This window comes from Prunus mume, linkage group LG4 (assembly GCF_029339155.1).
Source record: "Prunus mume cultivar Tortuosa linkage group LG4, ASM2933915v1, whole genome shotgun sequence".
Lineage (NCBI taxonomy): Eukaryota > Viridiplantae > Streptophyta > Magnoliopsida > Rosales > Rosaceae > Prunus > Prunus mume.
In genome coordinates this window covers 8,311,393-8,338,693 of record NC_142701.1, presented here as the reverse complement: position 1 = coordinate 8,338,693, position 27,301 = coordinate 8,311,393, and the positions used below count along the sequence as shown (strand labels likewise).

The following is a 27,301-nucleotide window of genomic DNA, read 5'->3' as shown; positions in this document are numbered from 1 at the left end:
CAACTTTCTCTCTAATTTTCTTTCTTTTTTGTTTGATATGTGTCGTTCTCCTTATACTTAAAATCATGTCATTAATGTATTATACAATCTAACTTTTGCTTTCCAAGTTTACCCTTATTAAATGTATTCAATTTATCCAAGAAAAATTTCACAACTTTCTTACAATCATATTAATATTTTTTTTAACGTCAATTATTTTTTATAAAGAAAATATTAGTTTATAAAAAATATATATATATAAATAAATAAAAGAGGAAATGTCCCTTCTTCTTTTTTTTTTAATAACACAAAGTGTTTAGATAGAAAAAAAAAAAAAAGTCCTTCTTATAACAATGCCATCTTGGGTACCTTGACCAGCAAAATATTCATGCATGTTTGAGGTCCACAAATTATAATTTCCCTATTACATATAGTAGATATGCACCTTAATTAATAAAAATATATTAGTAATAAACACAAATAAATCATATATGAAAAATATTAACTACCATTGAGGTGTTTACGGATGTGAAGGGCTTTTTTTTTTCTTTCTATATAAACCCTTTGTGTTAACAAAAAAAAAAGGGACATTTCCTTTTGTTTTTAAAAACAGATATTTTCTTTATAAAAAAAAATAATTGACTTTAAAAAAAATTAATAAGATGGTAAGAAAGTTGTGAATTTTTTTTGGATAAAATGAATACATTTAATAAGGATAAACTTGGAAAGTAAAAGTTAGCTTATATAATTTATTAATGACATTGTTTTAAGTGTAAAACGAATGACACATGTCAAGCAAAAAAAAAAAAAGTTACAAAAAAGAATATTAGAGAGAAAATTGCTAGCATTCTCCTCTAACCAATTAAGAAATTAATCCCACTTTTCTTAGTGTACCACCTCCTCTCACAAAACAAAAGGGTAAGCACGGTAGAGAGAGAAAAGAGAGAGAGTTGTGATGGTCAAGGCTTGAGTGGTGACGTGGCATGTCGTGACTGGGCAAGTTGGGTAGCAGGTTAGGTGAGTGACAGATGCCCTCTCTCGGCTTCGGCCATACTTAGTTGGGCAACCCACCTCTGACTTCTTAAGAACTCTTTCTGTCTCCCAACCCATTATACCCAAAATCCTTGCTTTCCCCTGGCGTCTTGTTCTTCTTATCTCTCTCTGTCTCTCTCTCTCAACTCTGATCAACAGTACCCTTAATTATATTCCCCTCCCTGCTAAAGTACGCCGGTAGCAGCACACACTCCCCAAATTCACAGGTAAATTTTCTATCATATCATTCCCTATTCCATTCTCCTCTATTTCTCATTTTCGCCAGAACGGCACGGCGCATTTTAGCCTCAACGGTTCAGTGCATTTTAGTAGTAATGGTGGATTTTAGCCGGACCGGCGCATTTTAAGACTAGGCTGACCATGGCTAGAGATCCGTAGCGGAAAAAAACATAACGCGAGAAAGGAAAGAGGAGGGATTTTTTAACTTTTATTAAATCCGACGGAGCACGTTTAGCCCAAGCGGCTAGATTGGTGGTGCACCAACCAGCGCGTATGAAAGAAAAGAAGAAAGAAACCGGAAAAGGAAAGAGATTGGATTCTAGTTAATTATACCCCGAGGACGGCGCACGTTAGCCCAGGAGCCAAATCCAAAATTTAAAATAAAATGCTAAAAGTGTGTGTGTTGGGTGGTATGCAGGTGAGCCAGGCGGTGGGGCCCAAAGAAGGAAACGCGCCAAAAGATGGTGGTCAACGTGAGCGTGAGGGAGACAACGCTGGTTAAGCCGGCGGCGGAGACGCCGAGGAAGGCGCTGTGGAACTCTAACGTGGACCTGGTGATCCCGAGCATCCACACGCCCAGCGTCTACTTCTACAGGCCCAACCAAAACGGTGCGTCGTCGAACTTCTTCGACCCGGCGGTGCTCAAGCTCGCCCTGTCCAAGGCCCTCGTGCCCTTCTACCCCATGGCCGGTCGCCTCAAGCGCGACGACGACGGCCGTATCGAGATCGACTGCAACGGGGAAGGGGTGCTGTTTGTCGAGGCCGAGACGAGCTCGGTCATCGATGATTTCGGCGATTTTGCGCCGACTCTCGAGCTCCGGAGGCTCATCCCCGCCGTTGATTACTCCGCTGGGATATCCTCATATGCTCTCTTGGTGTTACAGGTATAAATTGTGTTGATGGTTTTTTTAATTATTTTTTTTCCTGTAATGTTTTGGAATGTTCATATTATCGTATTGATGTTGTTGTTTTGATGAATGTTCGTATTATCGTATATAACAATAAAATAATTTAAAAAAAGAGAAAAATCTTGGGAGGGAACGGGGACCTATTCAAACAAAATGTCTATATCATCAATTGGTCAACCTGTAGCACTTTTGTGTTCTGGTAGAAACTAATGATCAAATGTATTGACCTACTATATACATTGCATTTACTAGGTCGTAAGTCGGCTTAAATTCGGCCGTATGTATGCACACGTGAGTGATTCATAGCTATTGATTTGTGTAGATAATTGTTCTCTGAACTTGTTTGTCACGTACATGGACTGTATCACTCATGCAAGTGGAACTCATAGGTATTTACATACACAAGTGGGTCCCACCTATGAAAAATGTGTTCACATCGTTACCATGTTAGGTGAAGTACACATCTAATCTAATTGATGGATCAAGGTGGTTAGGAAATGTGGTTTAACTCAGTGATTTGGTGTGATTTTGGATTAGCGGCTTTTTTTCCTTCGATTGGTGAGAGGACATGGGACTTTTGGCTTTAAGCGAAGGCGATAGGCGGATGAAGAGTATAAAAGAATTAAGTTTGGTAACATTTCACGACAATTATTTCCTAAGTTTGGTCACATTTCACAACAGTTATTTTCTAAGTTTGCTCACATTTCACGACAATTATTTTCTAAGTTTTGTCACATTCCAACCAATTATTAATTTCCTAGCTACATTATAATACAGTCAAGTCTAGAAAACTAATTTTACACATCAGGGTAATTTCCATTCAGGAAACTATTGAAAACTAGCTTTAAAAAGTCTCCGGATTTTTAAATAAATAAAATATAAAATAAAATAAAACTCTATGGATTTGATGTCCCTTGCTAGAATTTTTCAAAGGATAAAGTCAGATGTGTGATATTATTAAATATAATGTCTAAGCAATCATGTCTCAGACGTCAAAATAGTGAAAGTTCAAAAAAAAAAAATATTTAATAGGAAAAATGTGCTGTTGAGAAGTTATTATTGAGACTAAATATTTGCTGAACATTTCAAGTGAAATAATATTGAATGATTGTTTGAATATGTCACCCTCTGGACTTGGTTGCATGATTCTTGGTGATCAATTGCTAACAGTCTGTTGAGTAACACTGAATGTTTCAACCAGTTGACCAATTGGAATTGTTGAAGAGTTGAGCTTACAAGGTATGGTGCTCTTTGCAGGTCACATACTTCAAATGTGGAGGAGTGTCCCTTGGTGTTGGAATGCAGCATCATGCAGCAGATGGATTTTCTGGTCTCCACTTTGTCAACACATGGTCTGATATGGCTCGCGGCCTTGATCTTACACTTCCGCCGTTCATTGACAGGACATTACTTCGTGCCCGAGATCCACCGCAGCCTGCATTCCACCACATCGAATACCAACCTGCTCCACCATTGAAAACCCCTCTGCAAAGCACAAAACCTGGCGCTGATAGCACAACAGTCTCCATTTTTAGATTGACGCGGGAGCAGCTCAACATCTTGAAAGCCAAGTCCAAGGAAGCTGGGAACACAATCAGCTATAGCTCATATGAGATGATGGCGGGTCATATTTGGAGATGTGTATGCAAGGCACGCGAACTTCCCAATGATCAAGACACCAAACTATATATTGCCACTGATGGAAGATCCAGACTGCAACCCCCACTCCCTCCTGGTTACTTTGGCAATGTGATTTTCACAGCAACACCCATTGCTGTCGCAGGGGATCTCCAATCAAAACCAACATGGTTCGCAGCAAGCCGCATTCATGATTCTTTGGTTCGTATGGATGATAACTATCTTAGATCGGCTCTAGACTATCTTGAGCTTCAGCCTGATCTGTCAGCCCTTGTTCGCGGTGCTCATTCTTTTAGGTGCCCTAATCTTGGGATAACTAGCTGGGTTAGGCTGCCGATCCATGATGCTGACTTTGGTTGGGGTCGACCCATTTTCATGGGACCTGGTGGAATTGCATTTGAGGGGCTGGCTTTCGTAATACCAAGTGCAACTAATGATGGGAGTTTATCAGTGGCCATATCTCTTCAATCTGAACATATGAAATCATTTTCCAAGTTGTTATACGACATATAAGGAACCGACATGCCTGATGAATTTAGTCCAGCTTAAATTACTTCGGGCAGGTCATGTTCAGGTTTGCCATATTTTTCTGATATGGTCTTTCCGAGTGCTCTTTTCCTCATACATGGTTTATGTCAGTGGGAATACTAATGTCTGAAATAGGACATTGTTGTATACATTTAAGGACTTTGACAACAATTGTATTACTCATTGATATTGAATTTACAGTAAGTTTAATTTTGTTAAATCAGAGGTTGCATAAAGAATATTTGCCTGTGCTAAAACTACAAACTGGTACAAGTTTTGGAAATTCTTGTTTTATGCAAATATATATGCAAGAACAGTAGTAGTTTTATTTCTTATATATTGTGGAAACTGCATTAGCATAGCTAAAAGAACTATACTAGTTTGTGCTTTTTTTACTATAAGCGATAGTCCAAACTACATGGGAATGAGGGTTTTCTCACACACACACAGACCACTATTCTGCAAGTCAATGCCATTTTCCATAGAGCTAGACCCCGTTGGCATACTAGTGTCTGCTTAAACTTATATTTGAGAGTGTAAAAAGGTTCAACACCACAGCACAACTGTGAGGCACAGAGCAGAGCACATTACTCAACAGAACAGTCAATTAGTGTGTCATTTAAGTGCTTTGGTGTGGAAGTTTAGCTTAATTAGTGCAGCTTAGGTCATGTTGATTCACACTTAAATCCTTTTCCATTTTCAGAGAGATCTTCACTCCTTCCTTACATTTCGGGATTAACACCGAATTACAGGCATCCGCCTTAATCTATAATCCTTCTACAATCAATATTTTCCTCTGCCAAGAATTTTAATCATACAAGATTGTATATGTGTTTCCTCAATTTCTTAAGGATAGCCCCACTGACTTCCATGAGGAACAACAATCAGTATTACACTAATAATTTAATTCAACAATTAAATTCAATAATAAATAAAATCACGAAATTAAAAAAGGCAGTAAAATAAAAACTGACTGGTTTTTCAAATAGAGGCTTGCAAATTGCAATGTCCTTGAAACAGAATTTCACCCCTACTCAGTGCTTGTAGTTCTGCAGGCGTCTGCTCTACCAAGATACAACTATCTAAAATCAAAGTCCTAGCACTAGGGCTTTGATTTATGGCGAAATCTGTGTGTTTCTCTCAAGCTATGAACATGAATGATGACTTTGAATGATATCTGTGTTTTTGATGTGTTTAAAAAATAATAATTCAAATAATTAATTAATTAACTTGGAATTAATTTAATTAAATTAATTAATTGGGTTTAATTTTAAATCACATAGCTCAAAATGCCCAAGGCCCATCTTTTGATTAATTAAATATATTATATATTTATATATATAAAAATGAATTAATCATTGAGCTAACTAATTAGGCATTGACCCAAAAGACGAAATCACAAGCCACTTAATTGGGCCACTTGCATAGCCTAATCTAAACTATTTTATTCCAAAAGTAAGTCTTATGAACACCACTCTAGTTTTCCAATGTGGGACTAATTTCAACTCAAACATGTTTGCAATGCCTTGCAAAAACCAAGAGTGTCATCTTGCTATAATAATATACACCTCATAACAACACTTATGTTTCAGGCTATTGATCCTCTAACATCTTTTTGATTCTTCGGTTTTTCTTTGAGGAGCTCATTTCTTTCCAAATTGGTGGAAGATGATAATTCTGCAACAAGGAAATGTGTTGAAGTCCTGTTTATAATTGCCCATTATTCTGAGAGAGAGAGAGAGAGAGAGAGTACATAAACATAAATCACACCACAAGCACAACCAATTTAGTAAGAGAAAGTACAAGAATAGCACAATAATCCTGGTACAAGCTCACAAGCAATTTCTGAAAACTTAGCAACAAAAAAGTCAACACTCATCAAATTACAATCTTAATTATAAGTAAGGGTGTCATAATCCTATAAAAAGACTAGGTATCAAAGGATCTTCCAAGGACACTCAAAGGGAAAGCTCAAAATCAGCCACGAAGAGGTAAAACACCAAAGAAAAAGGGAGAAGAACACACAACTGACAAACCAAAGCTACATATTCAATACAAATTTCCGATCGAATGGAAACTTGTTAGAGCAATTGAAAGAGAAGAATAAGAATCAAAGCAAAGGTTACTTGCAACCTGGTTTTAGTGAAGAGAAAGGGCTGTTGGGGCCTTGCTAGCAATGATGGTGCACTACTTCTCTCATTTGGGCGTGGCTTATGAGCAATATTTGCACCCCCATAAACTCCCCCTTTCCCTTTTTGGATCTTCCTTGGCTCATCCATTTCATATTTTTCTCCACATAGCTTGACCGCGCGGTCTACACCTGTATGCCTCACTACTATAAAATGTACATTCAGCGCAACAAAAAACTAAATCATTTGTAAATATAAAGGAATTCTTACCATGAAGGTCTTGTCCTTGTCAATAGGCCTTGAGAGGTTAGCACCTTTTTGATCATATTCTAACTTGAAGAAGCCTTTGAGAGCCAAGCTTGATAGGGCATGAGAGCATGAGATGAACAAAAACCATGCAAGTAATTTCATTCCCTTCATTTTTCGTATTGGGAGAGGGATTAGGGATCTTGGGTTGATAGGATAGGGACAAACTGTTAAAAGATTTAGGCCTCAGGGATGGTAGTTTCTAGCTTTTGAGAGAATCTTAAAAGAGTGGCACAAGCACCAGCTGTAAAAGGAACTCAGAAAATGGTAGCGTCAAAGAGGAGCAATTATATAGGCACATTCCGAAACCCTGCCATTTTGCTGTGGAGTGGAGGAATATTTTTACACAATGGTTGTGTTTGTCAAGCTTAGCACATGACATAATTTTTTTTTTTTTTTTGGTCAAAGTTAGAAAGGGCAAGGGAAAAAGTCACACACATGGGTACCATGGGGACTTGGGGCCTTGCTCTTAAAATGAAAACTCATGTTACAAAGACGATGAATCCACATAAGTCTTTTGTTATCTGAGAGATGAGATACTGGAATTTGAAATTTCTTGTCTAGTCTAGAACATTTGATTAAGAGAACTCATTGAGTGTGAATTGGAGCTATTTGAGAGATGAGCTATTCAATTTTTGATCGACTCTATTTATGCAGATTTTGAGGCCACAAGTGTTTTGGGTCAAATCGAGTGTTAATTTGACTAAAAATGAATCTTTGTAAAAATTGACCTTACATTTTAAGTACAAATATTATTAAAAGTCAATTTAGTCACAAGAGTCATTTTAGTGTATTAGTTAGTTATACTGTTTGTCAATAACTAAATGGTGGTTGGAGTTGGAGGTTGACTGCGGCAATCACCGCATTTAGATGGTAGTTGGTCACAATCGTCGAAGTTGGCCAACCGGAGAACATTCCTTATGGTGTTTGGCCGGAGGCTGGCCTGAAATAGTAGCCAGGGAGAAGTGAGGTGCTAGAATTTGTTGGTTTATACATGCATGGTTGACAATGAGGAATTAAGGAGGGTGTATTCAATTGTGATTTTAATAGATTATTTTGAAGCTTAAAAGTACAGGAGTATTCAATTAGGAATTTTAAGTAATCAATAAAAGTCTAGTGGTATTCAATTAAGATTTTTAAATAATCAGCACAAGTCTGGTAGTATTCAATTATGACTTTTAAAAATTAAGAAAAATTATTGTGGTATTCAAATACTTACTGATTTTAATGTATTTCATTATATGGTGTATTGTGTGAGATTTTTGAGTGGGTAATATACATACCAAACCACATAACAAATCACACCCTCCTATGCATGATTCTCATATATGCTCTCATACTTTTTTTTCCCCACTATTTTTTCATGCTTTTTACTATAAAAAAAAATAAAAAAAAATCATAAGAGAAACAATAAAGGGCCCACATCACAGCACACTCCCCCTTTTTCCTCATTTCCCTCTTCCTTTTTTTTTTTTTTTTTCTTTCTTTCCTCCTCCCTCCCCTGAACCCTCTTTCTTTTCTTTCCTACACTCTCCTCTCTTCCTCATTGTAAACCACCATTTTTTCCCCCATAAAAACAACCACCACTTTTCTTAAGATGACATAGTGATTATTATTGGTATTGTCAGGGGTAAACAACATCATCCCTTCAAACAACTAATCCATCTCATCTTCCTCCATATGATTTGGCTACCCCTAAACCCAAAACTAAAATCTTCCAAATCCAATAAACCACCAATTATGAATCAATCAAAATCTAACAAAAGAAAATACGGAATTTCTTGCTCTTAGTCTTACTCCCAATTTCAAAGCTCAAAGCTTGCCTATTTGATTTTTGATTGGTGTGGATGGTTGGTTACTAGTACTAGTGTGTTGCAGAAGAAGAGATTCTGAGAAGGATGAGGCAGCCACCTTTTAAGGGTGGTGGTGAGCATACACATTTGGTTAATGTGGTGAGCAAAATGCTCCCATAGAAATATAAAGTAAAATCATACAATTGTAATCTATTAAAATCATAAGTAAAATCCTAAGTTAATAAAATATGAGTAAAATCATGTAATTGCAATCTATTAAAATCATAAATAAAATCATATAATTACAAATCCGGTTGAAATCCATTACATTAAAATCATGTAATTACAATATGTTAAAATCTCAATGGAATACACTCCCCTAAATTGACAATGAGTGCAAATTTGGAGGGGTAAAATGTAATTTTCCCTTTTTGTTTTTGTCAGATAATTTCTTCATTGAAACGCCAAAAAAAAAAAGAGATTTTCTATTTAAAACTTCTCTTTGTTCACCCCAATACTTAAATCATTAAGCTGTAAATTTTATTATTGTATAAAAAGACAAAAAAGGTCATCCAACTTAATAATTAACCCTAGTACATCTATACACACACCCCCGCACACCCCACCACTCTTTATATTAAGTTTTAAAAACCTTCTTCCAACTTCCTGTTTACAAACTCTCTCTCTCTCTCTCTCTCTCAACTCAACAATACCCAAGTGTTAGAATTCCAGTTACAGTTCTTGGAGAAAGGTAAAGTTGTTTTCTTTCTCTAGGAAATATTAAATTTCAGATTTGGGGTTTCATTTGTTTGTGTTTTTTTTTGCTGAGAACAAAGAAAATTGTGGGATTTAAATAGAAAATCTCTTTTAGTTTTTATTTTTTTAGTTTGGGGTGTATTTAAGGGTAGTTTGGAAGATAGTGGGGTTTTCTTAGAAATTGTGAAAATTTAAATTAAAATTGGGGTGAACTTGAACTAAGAGAAGTGTGTTTAAATAGAAAATCTCAAAAAAAAAAAAAACTTAGCAATGCCCACCACCACCAACCTAAACTAACGACGTCGTCTTGAGCTGGCAAGCGTTCTTCTTCAGCGTTCGTTCTGGTTCTGGTTCAGGTCAGGTAGCTAAAGCTCTTCTTCTCCCCCATATTAGCTGAAGGCTGAAAGCTCAGGTAATTTTTTTTGTTTTTGTTTCTCTCCTCTCTTTGCTTCTCTCACTTTATTCTCTATTCCCTTCTATCAATTCAGCTAGGATTTTCTTGAATTTGAATTTTCTGGGTTTTCAATCTGAGTTTGTGGCATTCGATCTGAGTTTTTTGGGCATGATTTTCTGATTTTTCTTACCTAATTGATTTATTTGAACCTTACATGCAGGGGATACCATTTCCAAGGGAAGCCAACAAACCAGTCCCTTCCTAGAACTCCAATCAAATCCTACGGGTAAAAAGTATGGATTCCGATACACCTGATTCCCAAACCGTAACCACCGAAACACCTCATCCCCAAACCGTAACCACCGAAACACCTGATTCCCAAACCGTAACCACCGAGACACCTGATCCCCAAACCGTAACGACTGACCTGGAAACCCTAACCCTCTCCAACGATCCATTGACGGACCAGTTCGGTTCCCTCAATGACGTGGCCCATGAGCTCGCCTCCCTCCAGGACCTTGCCACGCGCGGCTCATGGCGCTCCATCCTCGACAAGGTGGCCCGGGCTCGAGCCCAATCTCTCCTCCACAAACCCCACGACCACCTCGTTTATTTCACCTACAACGTGCTTGCCTTGACTAAACTACGCAGGTTCCCCGAAGCCGCTGCCGAGATCGATTCCTTAGAGGACCTCGACAGCTCTCGCTACCAGTACGAGTCGTATCCAAAAGTGTACCCAAACCGGGTTGGGTCCATGGTACCCTTCTCCCTCCGGTGGCTTTATGCCTTAATGCCCATCAAGTTGGGCCAGCGACAAGATGGTCTGGACCGGCTCTACTGCTTGTTAGATTTTGTACGGAGCAAAATAAAAGAAACACAAAAAAATGGGAGTGTCTCTGTGTGGAAGAGAAGGGAGGTGTTTGTAATGAATGGTATAATTGGGGTCCATTTGAGCAACAAGGAGGTATCTGTGTGCTTGAGCTTGATCAATGACTTGCTTAACCGTGATTACACAGATCCAGTATTGGTGTCGAAACTAGGGTACATTCAGATGCAAATGGGAGACTTAGAAGGAGCTAAGAGCTCCTTCAACGTGGTCCAAGGATTGGTGGAGAATGAGGATGAGGCGAGCAACGAGTTTAAGAACATAGTAAGTAGGAACAAGGCCTTGGTGTACATGGTGGGGAAGGACTATGTGTCTGCAGTGAGGGAGTATGAGGAGTGCATTGAGAGGGAGCATAACGACATCGTGGCCATCAACAATAAGGCACTTTGCTTGATGTACTTGCGGGACCTGTCAGATTCGATCAAAGTGTTGGAGAATGCCCTGGAAAGAGTGCCTACGGTGGCATTGAATGAAACCGTTGTGGTGAATTTGTGTAGTATGTACGAGTTGGCTTACGTTAATCATTCTGATATTAAGAGGACACTGAATAGCTGGATTGCCAGGGTTGCTCCTGATGATTTTGATTCATCATCTACGAGGATTTGATTATAGGTAGTTTCACACCCTTCTCATTTGGGCTTATGGATTCTAGTGTGTCACACATTGTTGAATGAGTTTGGAGTTTTTAGGATAAGATTCAGTTTTTGATAGATGTAACTTGATTTGAAAAGAATTATCCACTTCTTTGGATGTTTTATGAGTTTGGAAATAGTGATGATCATTATATTTTATTGACTACAGAGGCATGCTGGCATTGCGTTTTCTAATTTCTCCTCTTCATTATAAGATTCCCAAATCATCTATATGACAATACGTTCCTTTTAAAGAATCAGACTTTGATGGTTGTTCAGTTTGGTTTTTATTTCATATCTTGATGTGTATTGAGTGTAATTTGATTGAAAGCTTATACACTGGAATCAGCCTTCTGTGGTAGTTTGGTGTATTGAGTGTGATTATGACTTCACTGTATAAGTTAGATATGGAACAAAGAAATCTTTTGTTATTCTTTTGGACTTCATTATGAGTTCATAATTGTGCTCATCGTTGGAGCACTCTGTTATAGATTTGAACTACAGTCTATTATTGATTTTTGAGGTACGTGGTTTGTGATGCAACTCCCCAAACTCTGCTGAAGTCTCAAATGCGGGCAGACAAGGTTTCCTAGCTGTGAGGCCTTGGGAAGGGTTACACTGCTGAAAAACACTTTTATCATGCAACTGCAGGGCACCAAAACTATTAGAAGGAGATCCTATGGACATGGTAACGGAGCCTTGACATTTATGTGAAATTACTATTGCTCATCTTTGGGCTATGCAGATGCTTGTTGCTTCGAACCAAATCCAGAATACCATGCGACCTCTGTAACATTGTTCCCAAAATTCATCCTCCACCTGCAGATTTCGTTATACTAGTTGGACTGCAGAACTAACTGTTTGATTTGATAAATTGACTAAAGAAATATCAGTTTCCTTATTCATTTGAAATGATTCAAATTTCTGTCCTAATTTTTGTTGACTTCTGGAGACATAATTAACAGCAACTGGGGCCAATTGTATCTATTATGGTTTTGCCTAATTCTGGAATTGTAGCATGCGGATTGGTTTCTTGGCTTAATGTTGCAGTTGGTCCATTATTTTTCCATTGGTGTCTTGCGTAGATCCCAGTTTTGCCAGTTTGTTGCAGCCTACCTCTGCCTGATGGTTGTTCCCTTTTCAGGTTAAACCTATTTGTTATGTTTCTAGAAGTACATTGATGATTGGCTTCAGCTTGGTCTTGCTTCTGAAATTGATTTGTCTATCCGGTGCTTGCTATTGATTGATTTTGGCTTTGTATTTGAATTTTTTACCTTGTGTTCTTGTGGTTAGGTCTTAAATCTTTTATTCCTTAACCCGATTTTGCAAACAATGCTGACAGAAGATTATACAGTTGTTTGGAGCTTAAAACTTGATTTGATTGATATAAGTTACAGGTGAGAAGAATTAGAATGAATTCCTTTTGAAACAGAATCACTGAGATTTGAATGATATTTGTAGATGAAGAACAGAATAAAGTTTTTTATTTAATTACACAAAAACACTGAAATATACATCACATCGTCGCATGGTTCCTACCTCTACCTATTATTCAAGCATCACTCAAGAGAAAACAGTAGAACAAGAGCAGAGTTCAAAAGCAGAACATCCAAAAAGAAACCTATTCTAGCTTAGTCTACCTCTTCAATCTTAGGCCCAGCTCCTGCTCCGTCAGAGCTAGCGTTGCCAAATCCGCCACCGGGCATCTGAGCACCGCCCATTGGCACATCACCACCAGCACCTTGATACATTTTAGCAATAATTGGATTGCACAAGCCCTCCAGTTCCTTTTGTTTGTCCTCAAATTCTTCAACTTCAGCCAACTGGTTCCTGTCAAGCCATTCAATCGCCTCATCAATGGCCTTCTCAATCTTCTGCTTGTCTGCAGGGTCCAGTTTTCCAGCAATCTTCTCATCCTTTACAGTGTTCCTCATGTTGTATGCGTAGTTCTCAAGCGAGTTCTTGGCATCCACCTTCTTCTTCACCTCCTCATCTTCAGCCTTGTACCTCTCTGCCTCCTGCACCAATCTCTCAATCTCCTCCTTGCTCAGCCTTCCCTTGTCATTGGTGATAGTGATCTTGTTCTTCACTCCAGCAGTCTTGTCTTCAGCAGACACATTTAAGATGCCATTTGCATCAATGTCAAAGCACACATTGATTTGAGGAACACCTCTAGGGGCCGGAGGAATGCCTGTGAGTTCGAATTTTCCAAGAAGATTGTTGTCCTTGGTTCGAGCCCTCTCTCCTTCATACACCTGAATTAATACTCCCGGCTGGTTGTCAGAGTAAGTAGAGAAGATCTGCTCCTTCTTGGTAGGTATAGTGGTGTTCCTCGGAATCAAGACAGTCATGACACCACCAGCAGTCTCAAGACCAAGGCTGAGAGGCGTAACATCAAGAAGTAGCAAGTCTTGAACCTTCTCATTCCCTTCACCAGTCAAAATTGCAGCTTGAACAGCAGCACCATAAGCAACAGCCTCATCAGGGTTTATGCTCTTGCACAATTCCTTGCCATTGAAGAAATCTTGCAAAAGCTGCTGAACTTTAGGAATCCTCGTCGACCCACCAACCAGAACAACTTCATCCACCCGACTCTTATCGACTTTTGAATCCCTCAAACACTTCTCCACAGGTTCCATACACTTCCTAAACAAGTCCATGTTCAACTCTTCAAATCTTGCTCTTGTAATTGTGGAATAGAAATCAATACCTTCGTAAAGCGAATCGATCTCAATTGTGGTCTGTGCGGTTGAAGACAGAGTCCTTTTCGCCCTCTCACACGCAGTCCTCAACCTCCTCAAAGCTCTGGCATTGCCACTAATATCCTTCTTGTGTTTTCTCTTGAACTCTTGCACAAAGTGATTAACAAGCCTATTGTCAAAATCCTCACCACCAAGATGAGTGTCCCCAGCAGTGGCCTTCACTTCAAAGATCCCTTCCTCAATTGTGAGCAAAGAAACATCAAAAGTGCCACCACCAAGATCAAAAATAAGAATATTCTTCTCACCAGCCCTCGACCCTTTCTTGTCAAGACCATAAGCAATGGCAGCAGCAGTTGGCTCGTTGATAATTCTCATCACATTCAGGCCAGCAATGACGCCCGCGTCCTTCGTAGCCTGCCTCTGCGAGTCATTGAAGTAAGCAGGCACAGTGACCACAGCGTTGTTGACTGACTGACCCAAATAAGCCTCAGCAATTTCCCTCATCTTGGTCAGCACCATGGACGATATCTCTTCGGCTGCAAACTGCTTCTCTTCGCCTTTGTATTGAACGACAATCATGGGTTTGTCCCCAGGACCGGGAACGACCTTGAAAGGCCAGTGCTTCATGTCGCTCTGGACAGATGGGTCGGAGAATCGCCGGCCGATGAGCCTCTTGGCGTCGAAAACGGTGTTTTGGGGGTTCATGGCAACCTGGTTTTTGGCTGCATCGCCGATCAAACGCTCTGTATCAGTGAAAGCAACATAGGAAGGGGTGGTTCTGTTGCCTTGGTCATTGGCTATGATCTCAACACGGTCGTTTTGCCACACTCCCACGCAGCTGTAGGTGGTGCCGAGGTCGATGCCAATGGCCTTGCCTTCTGTCTTTGAAGCCATAGATGACAAAACTCAGCAAGAAACTATATGAATGAAACAGAAATTGAAAGAGCTCAAGAATAGGGATGGTTTGAGATTTTTTTAAGGTTATGTTGTGTGCACTTTCCTGTTGTTGATTGATTGCTTGTTGGTCTTTGGATGTGATATGAAAGTGTATATATAGACATTGGTCTATGAAGGCGGTGGAAAGAAATTTGGAGAGGTGAGTAGAAGAAGAAAGAAGCAACCAGAGAGTTCTGGAGAAATTGATATAAGCAGCCTCCTCTTTTTGGGTTTTGTCCAGAGGGTTGTGGATTTTTTTATTTTTATTTGGACGAATCCAGAGGGTTGTGGATGCTTCCACACAATGGTGTCCAAATACAATACCAATTTCCAAATTTTGATTTTGGGGTTTGAAGGTGAGTGAAGTTGGGCTAATCAAACACGTTTGATCTCTTTACGTGTTCCAATTGAAAAAAGAAATACAAGTGAAAAAAGAATACAAGATAAATGCTACTTATTTATCGGTAGAGAGACGCTGTAGCGCTAATTGATTAGTGAATTTATATGACGCTAACCACTCATTTAGACCCATTCTAAGATATCATCTCATGATCAAGATCATTTCTTTCTTTAGGATAACATTAAAGAATCACTCTTGCAAAAAATTAGCCAAATTAAACAAAATTTAATCATCTAAATGTGTTCATATAAACAAGTGATTTTTCATATTTCTTGCAAACAATTAAAATAGTCACGATAATAGTCAAATAGTCCGATTTTTTTCTTTGGCTAATTTTTGCAAAGATGTTCCTTGAATGAGGACATAAAACATGAACGATTCTGATCATGAGATGTCAGTGTAAAGTGGGTTCAAACGAGTAGTTAGAGGCGTATTAAATTACCAATTGGGAGGAATTATTGTATAATACTAGAATATAGTGACATAGTATGATATGGATAGACAACATGGTTCCAACTTATAAGTATTATGTCAATAAATATTCATTTATATTATAACACATGAACAAGCTATTTCACATGACTGTACTTAATTACCAAACTATAATTACTCGCTAATCCATTAGCATATGAGCCCTATTTTTCCTCAGTAATAAAATAGTAATATCCAGCCCAAACTCAAATTGTTGAAATGGGTTGGAATCTCCTATAAATTGGTTGTTTGACTAGTTTCATCACGAGCCTTCGACCTGCCCTTGTGGTTGAGTGCGTCTGCACTAACTACCGGTGGTCTTGGGTTCGAAGGTTGGTACTTCAACATTGTTGTTTACAAACCCCAAACTAGCAACAACAATGTGTCATTCTATAGTGAGGGCCTTATATAAAATGAGGTATTCTAAAATACCTTTGTTTTCAATGTTTTCTCTTCACCTATTCTCAAGAAAGAAGGTTTTTTTTTATTCTTTTTGAGAGAAATTTTTTTTTTTTAATTTCGTATTACATTTTAATTTACAATTTGCTCATACATGTTAATGTTTTAAATGCATGTAAACTCCACAATGAAGTACACTTGCGTTAAAATCTCTTTTGGAACACTGGTGTTGCAAGAAGTCTTCTTAATTCTTTATCTTTCAATTCTGAATGAGCTAGGCTTGCTCTTGTCATGTTTTTCCACCCTGTCTTACTAGATTTAATTTTCCAGATTTATTGTATGTAATAACCTTTGTTTGGGATGTGTTACCATAAATCACTTGTATTTGCTCATGTTCTAAAGAAATTCTGCTTTTTCTGTAAACAAAAAACAAAAGTACACTTGCGTGAATGCATGTCACCCCCGTCTGTACTAAGCAAACTTGACGGGCTGACCCAAAGAAAGAAGCAACCAGAAACTTCTGGAGAAATTGATACAAGCAGATTCCCTCTGTTTTTGGGTTTGTCCAGAGGACTGTGGATGCTTCCTTACATGGTGTCCAATTCAATACCAATTTTCCAAATGAGATATGGGATTTGAAGGTGTCCAACACGTTTGGGGTAATTGGCTTTCAATAATGCTGATCTATTTGCACCCAAACGTTGTATTTGGACACCCAAGCTCAATAATGTTCCTCAAGGACAAGTCTATCCCTTGCCGATAGTAGACTTAGATAATTTATTCATCAAAGACGCCAGTGTTATATATGCCAGTTGAAAAAAGGAAACAAAACTACCTATTTATTGGTAGAGAGGTGTTCAAGTGCTAATCGGTTAGTGAATTTATGCAACGTTATGCACTCGCTTGAATCCACTGCAAGATATAGTCTCATAATATGGATCATTCATTTTTTAGGCCAACCTTCAAGGATATTTCTTATAAAAAATTACCAAATTAACATACATGGGCTTAGCCAAGTTGGCTAAAGTAAATGCGTTTCCCACTCTGCATCCAAGTTCGAATCTCCCTCCTCGTAGTTTAGATACCGTGTGCTTGATTACCAAACTATAATTAATCACTAACCAATTAGCATTTGAGCCCTATGTTTTCTTGATAATACAATAATTATATTACGTGGCCTAAATCAAATGGTTGAAATGTGTTGGATTCCCCTATAAAGCCATTTGTTTGACGAGTCTCAACACTGGCCTTCAACCTGCCCTTGTGGTTAAGTGCTTGCACTAACTCCTAGTGGTCTTGGGTTCGAAGGTTGGTACCACATTCTCTGCAAAACCCAAAATGGCAACAACAACAACACACAACACACAACACACGTTCAAAATGAGGTATTCTAAAATACCTTTGTTTTTATACAGGTATTCTCTTTTGTATATTCTATTCACAAGTCATAATTAACAACCTAAGAATGTATAATTATGAAAACAAAAAACAATTAAACAAACTAGAAATAAGTTTTTATTATTATCATTTCATATTACATTTTAATTTACAATTTACATGTTAGTGTTTGAACTAGGGAGTTGAAGAGTATGAGAAGTGAGACAGAGGGGAGGGGTTTGAACTTCTGTACTGCATTTCAGATTATATAGTAATGGTGTACTTTTAAGATATAATAGAATAATTAATACATAATGAATTATGGTTTATAGTTTCTCTCCACTCAAAAAACAAACTTAGTTCACATTTTGGCAATGTAATTATAGAGAAAAGAAAGAAAATTAGCGCACACTTATGCTGCACTTAAAACATGCAACCATAAGGTATAGCGCCTACTAGTATAGTGTCTGGAGTAATTGCTCCTTCAAGCAAGGTCCTGAGTTCGAGTCTAGTATTTGTGTTGTGTGTGTGAGTTTAGTATATTATCGCTCATCTAAATAGGAAATGTCCTAAAAAATATGCAACCACAATGGAAGATTTGTTTTTTAATAGTTCAAATGGTTAAGAGTAATCACATATGCACTCGAAGTTCTATGTTCAAATTTCCCGTCTACAATATTGCTTATATCAAAAGAAAAAACATGCAACCGCAATTATTTCTCAACTTTTCTTACATATAAACATAAATTCAAATTTAGAAAAACCCCCTAAAATTGGAAAATAAATATGGTACTTGTCCAATAAATAAAAAGGCCCAAAAGGAACTTTCTTCTTTAAAAAAAATGATTTTACTTATTTTAAATTTCCTTTTTATGAGTGTAAGTGATAAAAAAAAAAAGTAAGAATCACACTCTAAAAATAAAATTACCGTGCCTGCAGCTTAACTGGAGTAATTTTTTCTAACAAGAGATATGAATTCACTATTAATGTGCCATAAGAGTTTGAACCTGGTCACGAGTTATTTTTGGCTAAACTTCTCTTTGGGAAAAGAAAAAAATGTATCAGGCCAACTAACACAAGATAAAATTTTTTAATTTTAATTTTTTTAAAAGCTAACAAACTAGCTCCACCACTCTCCAGAACTCTCTGGTTTGGCCTCTTTTCTTCCTTCACGACCCTTCCACCCCCTTCTCTTCCTCTACAATGAAGATTTCCATGAACCCTACCCACGCATATAAATTCAACCCCTCCAATATCCACCACCATATCGTGAAAAAACCAAAAGCATTTCAAGCATCCAGATTTAAATTACCAAAACACCATACCCGAAGCAACCAACTAGCTCTTAAGCTCCAATTTCTTTTGCTTCTTCGTTACTGCTTTCTCAATCAAATAATCAACTAGTTTCTTGCTGAATTTGTTATCTATGGCTTCAAAGACTGAAGGCAAGGGTATTGGCATCGACCTCGGCACCACCTACAGCTGCGTGGGAGTGTGGCAAAACGACCGCGTTGAGATCATAGCCAATGACCAAGGCAACAGAACCACCCCTTCCTATGTTGCTTTCACTGATACAGAGCGTTTGATCGGCGATGCAGCCAAAAACCAGGTTGCCATGAACCCCCAAAACACCGTTTTCGACGCCAAGAGGCTCATCGGCCGGCGATTCTCCGACCCATCTGTCCAGAGCGACATGAAGCACTGGCCTTTCAAGGTCGTTCCCGGTCCTGGGGACAAACCCATGATTGTCGTTCAATACAAAGGCGAAGAGAAGCAGTTTGCAGCTGAAGAGATATCGTCCATGGTGCTGACCAAGATGAGGGAAATTGCTGAGGCTTATTTGGGTCATTCAGTCAACAACGCTGTGGTCACTGTGCCTGCTTACTTCAATGACTCGCAGAGGCAGGCTACGAAGGACGCGGGCGTCATTGCTGGCCTGAATGTGATGAGAATTATCAACGAGCCAACTGCTGCTGCCATTGCTTATGGTCTTGACAAGAAAGGGTCGAGGGCTGGCGAGAAGAATATTCTTATTTTTGATCTTGGTGGTGGTACTTTTGATGTTTCTTTGCTCACAATTGAGGAAGGGATCTTTGAAGTGAAGGCCACTGCTGGGGACACTCATCTTGGTGGTGAGGATTTTGACAATAGGCTTGTTAATCACTTTGTGCAAGAGTTCAAGAGAAAGCACAAGAAGGATATTAGTGGCAATGCCAGAGCTTTGAGGAGGTTGAGGACTGCGTGTGAGAGGGCGAAAAGGACTCTGTCTTCAACCGCACAGACCACAATTGAGATCGATTCGCTTTACGAAGGTATTGATTTCTATTCCACAATTACAAGAGCAAGATTTGAAGAGTTGAACATGGACTTGTTTAGGAAGTGTATGGAACCTGTGGAGAAGTGTTTGAGGGATTCAAAAATCGATAAGAGTCGGGTGGATGAAGTTGTTCTGGTTGGTGGGTCGACGAGGATTCCTAAAGTTCAGCAGCTTTTGCAAGATTTCTTCAATGGCAAGGAACTGTGCAAGAGCATAAACCCTGATGAGGCTGTTGCTTATGGGGCCGCCGTTCAAGCTGCAATTTTGACTGGGGAAGGGAATGAGAAGGTTCAAGACTTGCTGCTTCTTGATGTTACGCCTCTCAGTCTTGGTCTTGAGACTGCTGGTGGTGTCATGACTGTCTTGATTCCGAGGAACACCACTATCCCGACCAAGAAGGAGCAGATCTTCTCTACTTACTCTGACAACCAGCCGGGAGTATTAATTCAGGTGTATGAAGGAGAGAGGGCTCGAACCAAGGACAACAATCTTCTTGGAAAATTCGAACTCACAGGCATTCCTCCGGCCCCAAGAGGTGTTCCTCAAATCAATGTGTGCTTTGACATTGATGCAAATGGCATCTTAAATGTGTCTGCTGAAGACAAGACTGCTGGAGTGAAGAACAAGATCACTATCACCAATGACAAGGGAAGGCTGAGCAAGGAGGAGATTGAGAGATTGGTGCAGGAGGCAGAGAAGTACAAGGCTGAAGATGAGGAGGTGAAGAAGAAGGTGGATGCCAAGAACTCGCTTGAGAACTACGCGTACAGCATGAGGAACACTGTGAAGGATGAGAAGATTGCTGGAAAACTGGACCCTGCAGACAAGCAGAAGATTGAGAAGGCCATTGATGAGGCAATCGAGTGGCTTGACAGGAACCAGTTGGCTGAAGTTGAAGAATTTGAGGACAAACAAAAGGAGCTGGAGGGCTTGTGCAATCCAATTATTGCTAAAATGTATCAAGGTGCTGGTGGAGATGTGCCAATGGGCGGTTCTCAGATGCCCGGTGGCGGATTTGGCAATGCTAGTTCTGCTGGATCAGGAGCTGGGCCAAAGATTGAAGAGGTTGATTAAGCTAGGAGAGGTTTCTTGAAGATGTTCTGCTTTTGAGCTCTGCTTGAATGAATGTGTGAAAACAATACAAAGTCTATGTTATTTTCTGACAAATTACAATGATGTATGTTTAAGTACATATTTCTTTCTTTACTGGAATATTATAATTTGCTTTGCTCCATAATGTTGTTTACTGTTTAAGTACAATGTTGTTTTCAGGGCCTCACTAGATAAGTTGTAATTTGAACTGGTTTGCCTTTCATTGAACCCTTTGTTGCTCTTGCTTTTGTGGTCAAACAAGCCAAACCATAATCATAATTTGTTCTCATAAAATTGTGCTTCATTATCATATATGATATGCAGCAGAATCATGTCAAGGTTAATGGAAGAATGGGGAAGAAGTTTCAAGTGATTATTAAGGGTAGTTGAGGAAATTTTATCTGGGCAATGTTCTCCAACAAGCGCATTTGTCTCGGGCAAAATAAGCAAGTGCCTCCAATCTTAAGGCTAGGATTTGTTTGGTTATTGTTGTTTATTTTGTTGGTCTTGTTTGTTTGGGTCTCTTCTTTTTCTTTGTGTGTTAGTTGCTCCTTTTTCAGTGGTGGGTATAAGTATTGTTTGGGCTCATTTTACATCTTCTTGGAAGCTCCTACTTTGTTTCTGCTGCATCTGGTTGTGTTTTCTTTTGGGCCTGCCCATCTTTTCTTGGAAAGGAATTCTGTGTGAACACAGTTTCTGTCACTGAACACCCCTCAAAATTGCATGCAATAAATTACAGACATACTCATTTTGTAATATTACCAAAAGGGATTTAATGACTTTGTATAAAAATACTAAGTCTCTGTACATCCATAAGAAAGGTAAATAATATTGCTTGTTTCATATTGGTGTTGATATATGGCCACTCATTTCACTAATTTGACAAAACTGATGTCCAGTGAATATTGCACTCGACTTGTCTGATTCTGTTTTTTTTTTTTCCCATCCTTTCTTGGATTTTTTAAATTTCTTTAAATTTTATTTTTATGTTGAAGCTAATAGATTGAAATGAGTTACCAATGGGGCGTTACTTGGATTGGCCCAGGCCTTTGGTGTGCTCCCAAGTGATCGTGGATTCAAACCCTTATGGTACCCGGGTGTGTGAATTTCCCCCCCTTCCCCTTAACTGTGGCAAAAAAATAAAATAAAATTTGATTGAGATTGAGTTGTGAACTTCTTTATGTAGAACCTTCTCCATTGATATCTTCTCTGTTGTATCATTTCACATGTGATGCTGACATTAATCCTATGCTGGAAGCCACTGGAAACATAAGGATGATATATATGTGGAAATGGTACACTCTACACCTTTTAGTTGACATTTGACAATAAGCAAGCAGCAACCTTCAAGGATTCAAGACTGGAGCTTTCAAATATCTAATCAAATGTGCAGACAGATTAATACCTTGAGTGATGGGTAAGGCACTTATGCTCAGCATGACTAGAATAGTGGGTTGGAGGCTGTGTCACTGAGCACAACAATCATGTTTTATTTATCGTTGTGTTTTTGATTTGCTTGATCTCTTTTCATGCCTTTCCACAGTGCTCAGTATGTTTTTGCATCCTCTCTCTACTGTGTACCATATGCATTTCTGGTGTTAGGATTTGTATTTTTGTGGTTATTATAATCTGCATTAAAGCAGCCCTGTGCTTCTTAATCATCCAGCTTTCTATGTTTAATTATTCATCATCAATATGCCTTTTTTCTGCAACTTGGATGTCCCAAGCCATACTTATCTTAGCTATAATTGTTATATATGTGAACCATGTGTGCTTATGTGGTTCTTATAATCTGCAACAGGGCAGCGCTTTGCTTCTTAATCATCATGTTTTCTATCTTTAATGATTTATTAATATGCAATTTTCTGCAACTTGGGTGTCCTAATCTGTTCTTATCTTTCCTATAATTGTTAGTGGTTGATGTCAGGATCACCATTACCCACTAAACTTCATTGTCACAGTCACATATGCTTATGTGGAAAAAAAAAAAAAAAAAAAAAAACTTTCTTGTTACCGGAATATCACTGTTTTGCTATTCCCGGCAATAACACAATGACACGTGGAAAAGTTATCCTACGTGTCATTGTGTTATTGGCCAGGATAATAAAAAAGTGTTATTCTTGTTGCATGAGAGTTTCTCTTGCTAGTGCATAATGCAATGCTAACAATTACCCTTTTTTGGTTGGTATTGTATTGTTTCCTGTGAGAGAAATCTATTCCTACCATGTTTATGTTTATGGATTTTTTTTTTTTCAATTTCTGCTTATAATATGATGAGTGTATCTGCAAGTAGCAAATGATTGTAAACAGATTGCTTGCATTGTGCCATTGATGCAGATGAGCAACTTTCAATTATTTCAGATTGCCATATGCATGCTATGTATGATATGACCTGAACCACAATATTGGCTAATTGGACTCACATTTAGCTAATGACAACACCATTTCAAATATCCAACTATACTGCTTGTTCTTATTGTGTACAAGAGTGTAAATCAGAAAAGCATTTTTCAATGTAGGCTCAAAGGGTAGGGCAGATGCTAATCATCCTCTGGGGTAGAAGAAGAAATTCCTAGGGAAAAGGCAAATGTTGCAGTTGTATCTCCACAGATATATCTCTTCAGTCGATCCAAGTCATCTGCTGCATCAAGCATTGTAGGCCTAGTGGACGAGGACTCCTGTGTGCAGAGAATTCCCAACTCTATCAATTCTCCAATTGCAACATCCCACATTTTTTTCACTCAGGTGGCTGATCCCTAGAAGCTCTCATCAAGGAAGAGTCAACTACCTTTTCCACCCTTCCATGATAATGGTTCTTTACCCACCTGTGCAGGCTTAACCCTCCAACAAACATGTCATCTGTTGGCCTTTTTCTTGTCACCATCTCTAGGACCAGAATGCCGAAGCTGTAAACGTCGCCTTTTGTTGATGCATTAGATCCAAACCCATACTCTGCATACAAGGAATTGAGTGTGAACTAATAAATGGACCTAAAATTGACTTGGGTAGAGATTTCTTATCATTATGGTTATTTTTACTGTTTCCATAGTTAACTGATGATATAAGTTGAATGCGCTCTGCCTTTACTCTTCAAAATGGCTTCAATATGAAAATAAACAGAAGAAGAAATGAATTATTGATCTTGGTTACTTTGCACAGATTTTACTTGTACTCAGAAATCAGTGCAACAAGTCCCAATTTACATTGCCTGATTGATAAATGTAGTTGTGAACAACACTTGTTCTCTATTTGTTTGGTTTTACAAATCGCTTAAGCAGAGGATAGAACTTTACCTGGTGCTATGTATCCGATTGATCCACATAACATATTTGCAGTAGAGTTTCCCATGTTCTCAAGAGCTGAATTTGCTCCTCCGGCGATCAACAATCTTGCAATCCCAAAATCAGAAACTAAAGCTGTCATATCATCATTGAGTAGAACATTGCTTGGCTTTAGGTCACAATGTATAACTCTGACAGGAGAGTGGTGATGTAGATAGGCCATCCCTTCAGCTATGTCACTGCAAATGTTCAGTCTTTGGATCAGACTCAAATCAGAAGAACCTGAGCTTAGACCTGTCTGTGAATGTGGATAGAGACGGCTATCCAAGCTACCATTTGCCATATAAGGAAGAACAATAGCTTTAAAATCAGGTAGACTGCATGCTGTTATGATCCTTATGAGGTTCCTGTGCCTAATTCGCCTTAAGACTTGGCATTCTCTGGTAAAACTCTTTGTTGAATTCCCAGATTGTAAATGTAAGACCTTGACTGCTATAGTTGTCCCATCTGGAAGAACTCCCCTGTAGACGCGTCCATAGCTGCCCATCCCAAGCAGTCTCTGATCATCAAATCCACTAGTGGCCTCTGACAGATCTCGATATGTAACTCTTGGGAAATTAGGAACCAATTCCTGGTTGTGTGGGTTTTCTTGCTGTCTCAGTCCTCTCAGCTGAAATTAGTGCCTTAATGTGCCGGAATGCAATCACACAGCATATTATTGACAAGGATGTTGATATGAATATGACTAAGGTGAATATGATTAAGAAAATGCATGAACGAAACAGACGATTTTTCTGAGGGCAAGCAGGTTTGACAGCGACTGGACCACAAAGGTGCTGATTTCCCAAGAAAGATGAATATGAGACTGATTCAAAGATGCCACCAGAGGGAATCCTTCCTTCAAAGTTATTGAAAGAAAGATTTAAATATGTGAGTGTTCGACTTTTGTTGAGGCTTAGCGGAATCCTTCCAGACAAGTGGTTTCCTGAAACATCAAAGGACTCAAGGTTCTTTAGCTCACCTATGGAATCTGGAAGTTTCCCTTCCAAAGAATTGTGTGAGAAGTTTATCAGGGTCAATGCAATGCAGCTTGATATCTGTGGAAAGATACTTCCACTTAGGTTATTTGATGAAAGATCTATCTCTTGAACATCTTTCAGTTTGCTGAGCTCAATCGGTATGGGCCCTTCAAGCTGATTATGTGACAGGTTAATAAAAATTCTGATCTCACTCAAACCTGATAATTCTGGGGGGATGCTCCCTGTCAATCTGTTGTATGATAAGTCAAGCTTGTACAATTCTGTGCAGTGTACTAATGTTGGAGGTATTGATCCGGAAAGGAGGTTGTTGTTGAGGAACAGATAGTTCAGCCTACCCAAATTTCCTATACTGCTTGGAATATCACCGGAGAACGTATTGTGAGACAGATCAAGCAGGCCGAGGTGAGTCATCTGCCCCAATGCCGGTGGAATTGCACTGGCGAAAAGGTTGTGTGATAAGAAAAGCTGTTCCAAGTTTGACAGCTGACTTATGTTTGCTGAAATTGTTCCATTCAGAAGATTGGAGGTCAAATTCAACACCACAAGCTTAGAAAGATTACCTATATTTGGAGGAATTGAGCCAAAGATTTGGTTTTCTTGCAGCAACAGATTTGAAAAGTTGATACCAAGGCCGCCAATGGAACTAGGCAATACTCCTCCGAGGCCCATGCCAGCCAATTCAAGCTCCTCTAGACTAGTGCAATTTGTGAGGGCAGTGAAGAATGGGTTGAGATTTGTGTTGCCATCTTGGCTTATCAAATTGTTATTAGACAAATGAAGATAGACAATATTTGGCAACTTTTGTACAAATTTGATGGGCAGTTCACCAGAAAGATGGTTATATTCTACATCTAAATTGGCCAGTGAGTTATTGGTCAAAAACAGAGGAAGTTCTCCAGTGAACTGGTTGTTGTATAAATTGAGGCTCCATAGGTTTGGACAATTTCCAATCTCAACTGGAATTTTTCCCGAAAGAAAGTTGTTGGAAAGATCTAAAACCTTTAACATAGTGCAGTTGGAGAAAAATGTAGGTGGAATGGCACCGGTTAAATTATTTTGCAACAGACTAACTATAGTGAGCTGTGAAGGAAGGGCTAAGGAATCTGGTATTGAGCCATGAAAGCTGTTCCCATCAAGCAGAAGATGATGGAGGCGCCTTAGCAAGGCAATTTCAGAAGGGATAGTTCCGTAAAAATGGTTGCCTACGAGCGATAAGTTACGAAGGCCTGTTAGATTCGAAATGATAGGAGAAAGCCGCCCTACAAGCTCATAATCCTGCAGAAGGAGTTCTGATACGCGATGACGCTTTTTGTTGCAGCTGACACCAGTGAAGTTGCAGACACTGGTAGCTTCGTTCCAATTAGCTAGTGTGGAATGTGGATCATATACGATGGCTTTCTTGAACTCCAGAAGAGTTGCCTTGTCTACAAGCAAAGAGTGATGAGGATGGCGGTGATGACCTATAACTGAATTACCAGATGTTAAAACCAAATGCTGGAACAGAAGAAAAAACATGGTTTCGACCAAGACCATACTGGATAAACTGAAAGAGCCTAATAATATTTGTTTATGATATTTTCTTCTGTTCTACTTTCATCATGCTTCATAATAGTAAGTTCAAAATAGTGAGTCGAACATATTTTAAGAGTGTAAAGCACACACTCAATGGAGAATAGAGAAGGTGGAAAATGATATTTTGGAATAAGAATTCAATGGAGGCTATGATTTGTGGAGGGACTGGGGATACTCTTTTATCCTTCCATAAAGTGGTTTCAACCATGATGGTAGATTATCAATTTGAACGTATATAAATTGATAGCTAGACAGAGGACAGCATAAGAAATTGTGATGGGTTGATGGGTGAAATTTCTATTTTGGTAGGCCAAGCGCAATCTCAACCGACATGAGGCTTGCCACATGATTGGCAGCATATATATATATATATATATATATATATATATATATATATATAGAGCTTTTATGGAGGGATCCCTCAAATAAGCTTATCCAAGGGACACCCCTTATAAGGCCTACTCCGGATTGTATTTCACTAATCTAAACTATC

General features: G+C 38.7%; 5 protein-coding genes across 5 annotated transcripts; 3 read left to right on the top strand and 2 right to left on the bottom strand.

Annotated features, from left to right (window-relative positions):
- The first annotated feature begins 1,120 nt into the window (after nucleotides 1–1,120).
- LOC103328216 (shikimate O-hydroxycinnamoyltransferase-like) lies at nucleotides 1,121–4,527 on the top strand. Its single transcript, NM_001293269.1, is given in 3 exon segments — nucleotides 1,121–1,238; nucleotides 1,670–2,135; nucleotides 3,417–4,527. Coding segments are annotated over 2 exon segments (1,317 nt in total). The 5' UTR covers nucleotides 1,121–1,238; nucleotides 1,670–1,712; the 3' UTR covers nucleotides 4,311–4,527.
- Nucleotides 4,528–9,561: 5,034 nt separating this feature from the next.
- On the top strand, nucleotides 9,562–11,389 carry LOC103328218 (Tetratricopeptide repeat (TPR)-like superfamily protein). The gene is made up of 2 exons (XM_008230610.3): nucleotides 9,562–9,721; nucleotides 9,924–11,389. The coding sequence occupies exon 2, from the start codon at nucleotides 9,999–10,001 to the stop codon at nucleotides 11,193–11,195; it is 1,197 nt and encodes a 398-aa protein (XP_008228832.2). The 5' UTR covers nucleotides 9,562–9,721; nucleotides 9,924–9,998; the 3' UTR covers nucleotides 11,196–11,389.
- Nucleotides 11,390–12,683: 1,294 nt separating this feature from the next.
- On the bottom strand, nucleotides 12,684–15,236 carry LOC103328219 (heat shock 70 kDa protein). The gene has a single exon (XM_089049528.1). The coding sequence runs from the start codon at nucleotides 14,815–14,817 to the stop codon at nucleotides 12,853–12,855; it is 1,965 nt and encodes a 654-aa protein (XP_088905654.1). The 5' UTR covers nucleotides 14,818–15,236; the 3' UTR covers nucleotides 12,684–12,852.
- A 3,405-nt stretch (nucleotides 15,237–18,641) lies between these two features.
- Nucleotides 18,642–21,060, top strand: LOC103328220 (heat shock 70 kDa protein). Its single transcript, XM_008230611.3, has one exon. It carries the CDS (start codon nucleotides 18,933–18,935, stop codon nucleotides 20,895–20,897), a length of 1,965 nt encoding a protein of 654 aa, XP_008228833.2. The 5' UTR covers nucleotides 18,642–18,932; the 3' UTR covers nucleotides 20,898–21,060.
- A 2,279-nt stretch (nucleotides 21,061–23,339) lies between these two features.
- On the bottom strand, nucleotides 23,340–26,826 carry LOC103328221 (putative leucine-rich repeat receptor-like serine/threonine-protein kinase At2g24130). Its single transcript, XM_016793747.2, is given in 4 exon segments — nucleotides 23,340–23,655; nucleotides 23,658–23,867; nucleotides 24,209–24,837; nucleotides 24,839–26,826. Coding segments are annotated over 4 exon segments (2,970 nt in total). The 5' UTR covers nucleotides 26,770–26,826; the 3' UTR covers nucleotides 23,340–23,455.
- Between the last annotated feature and the right edge of the window lie 475 nt (nucleotides 26,827–27,301).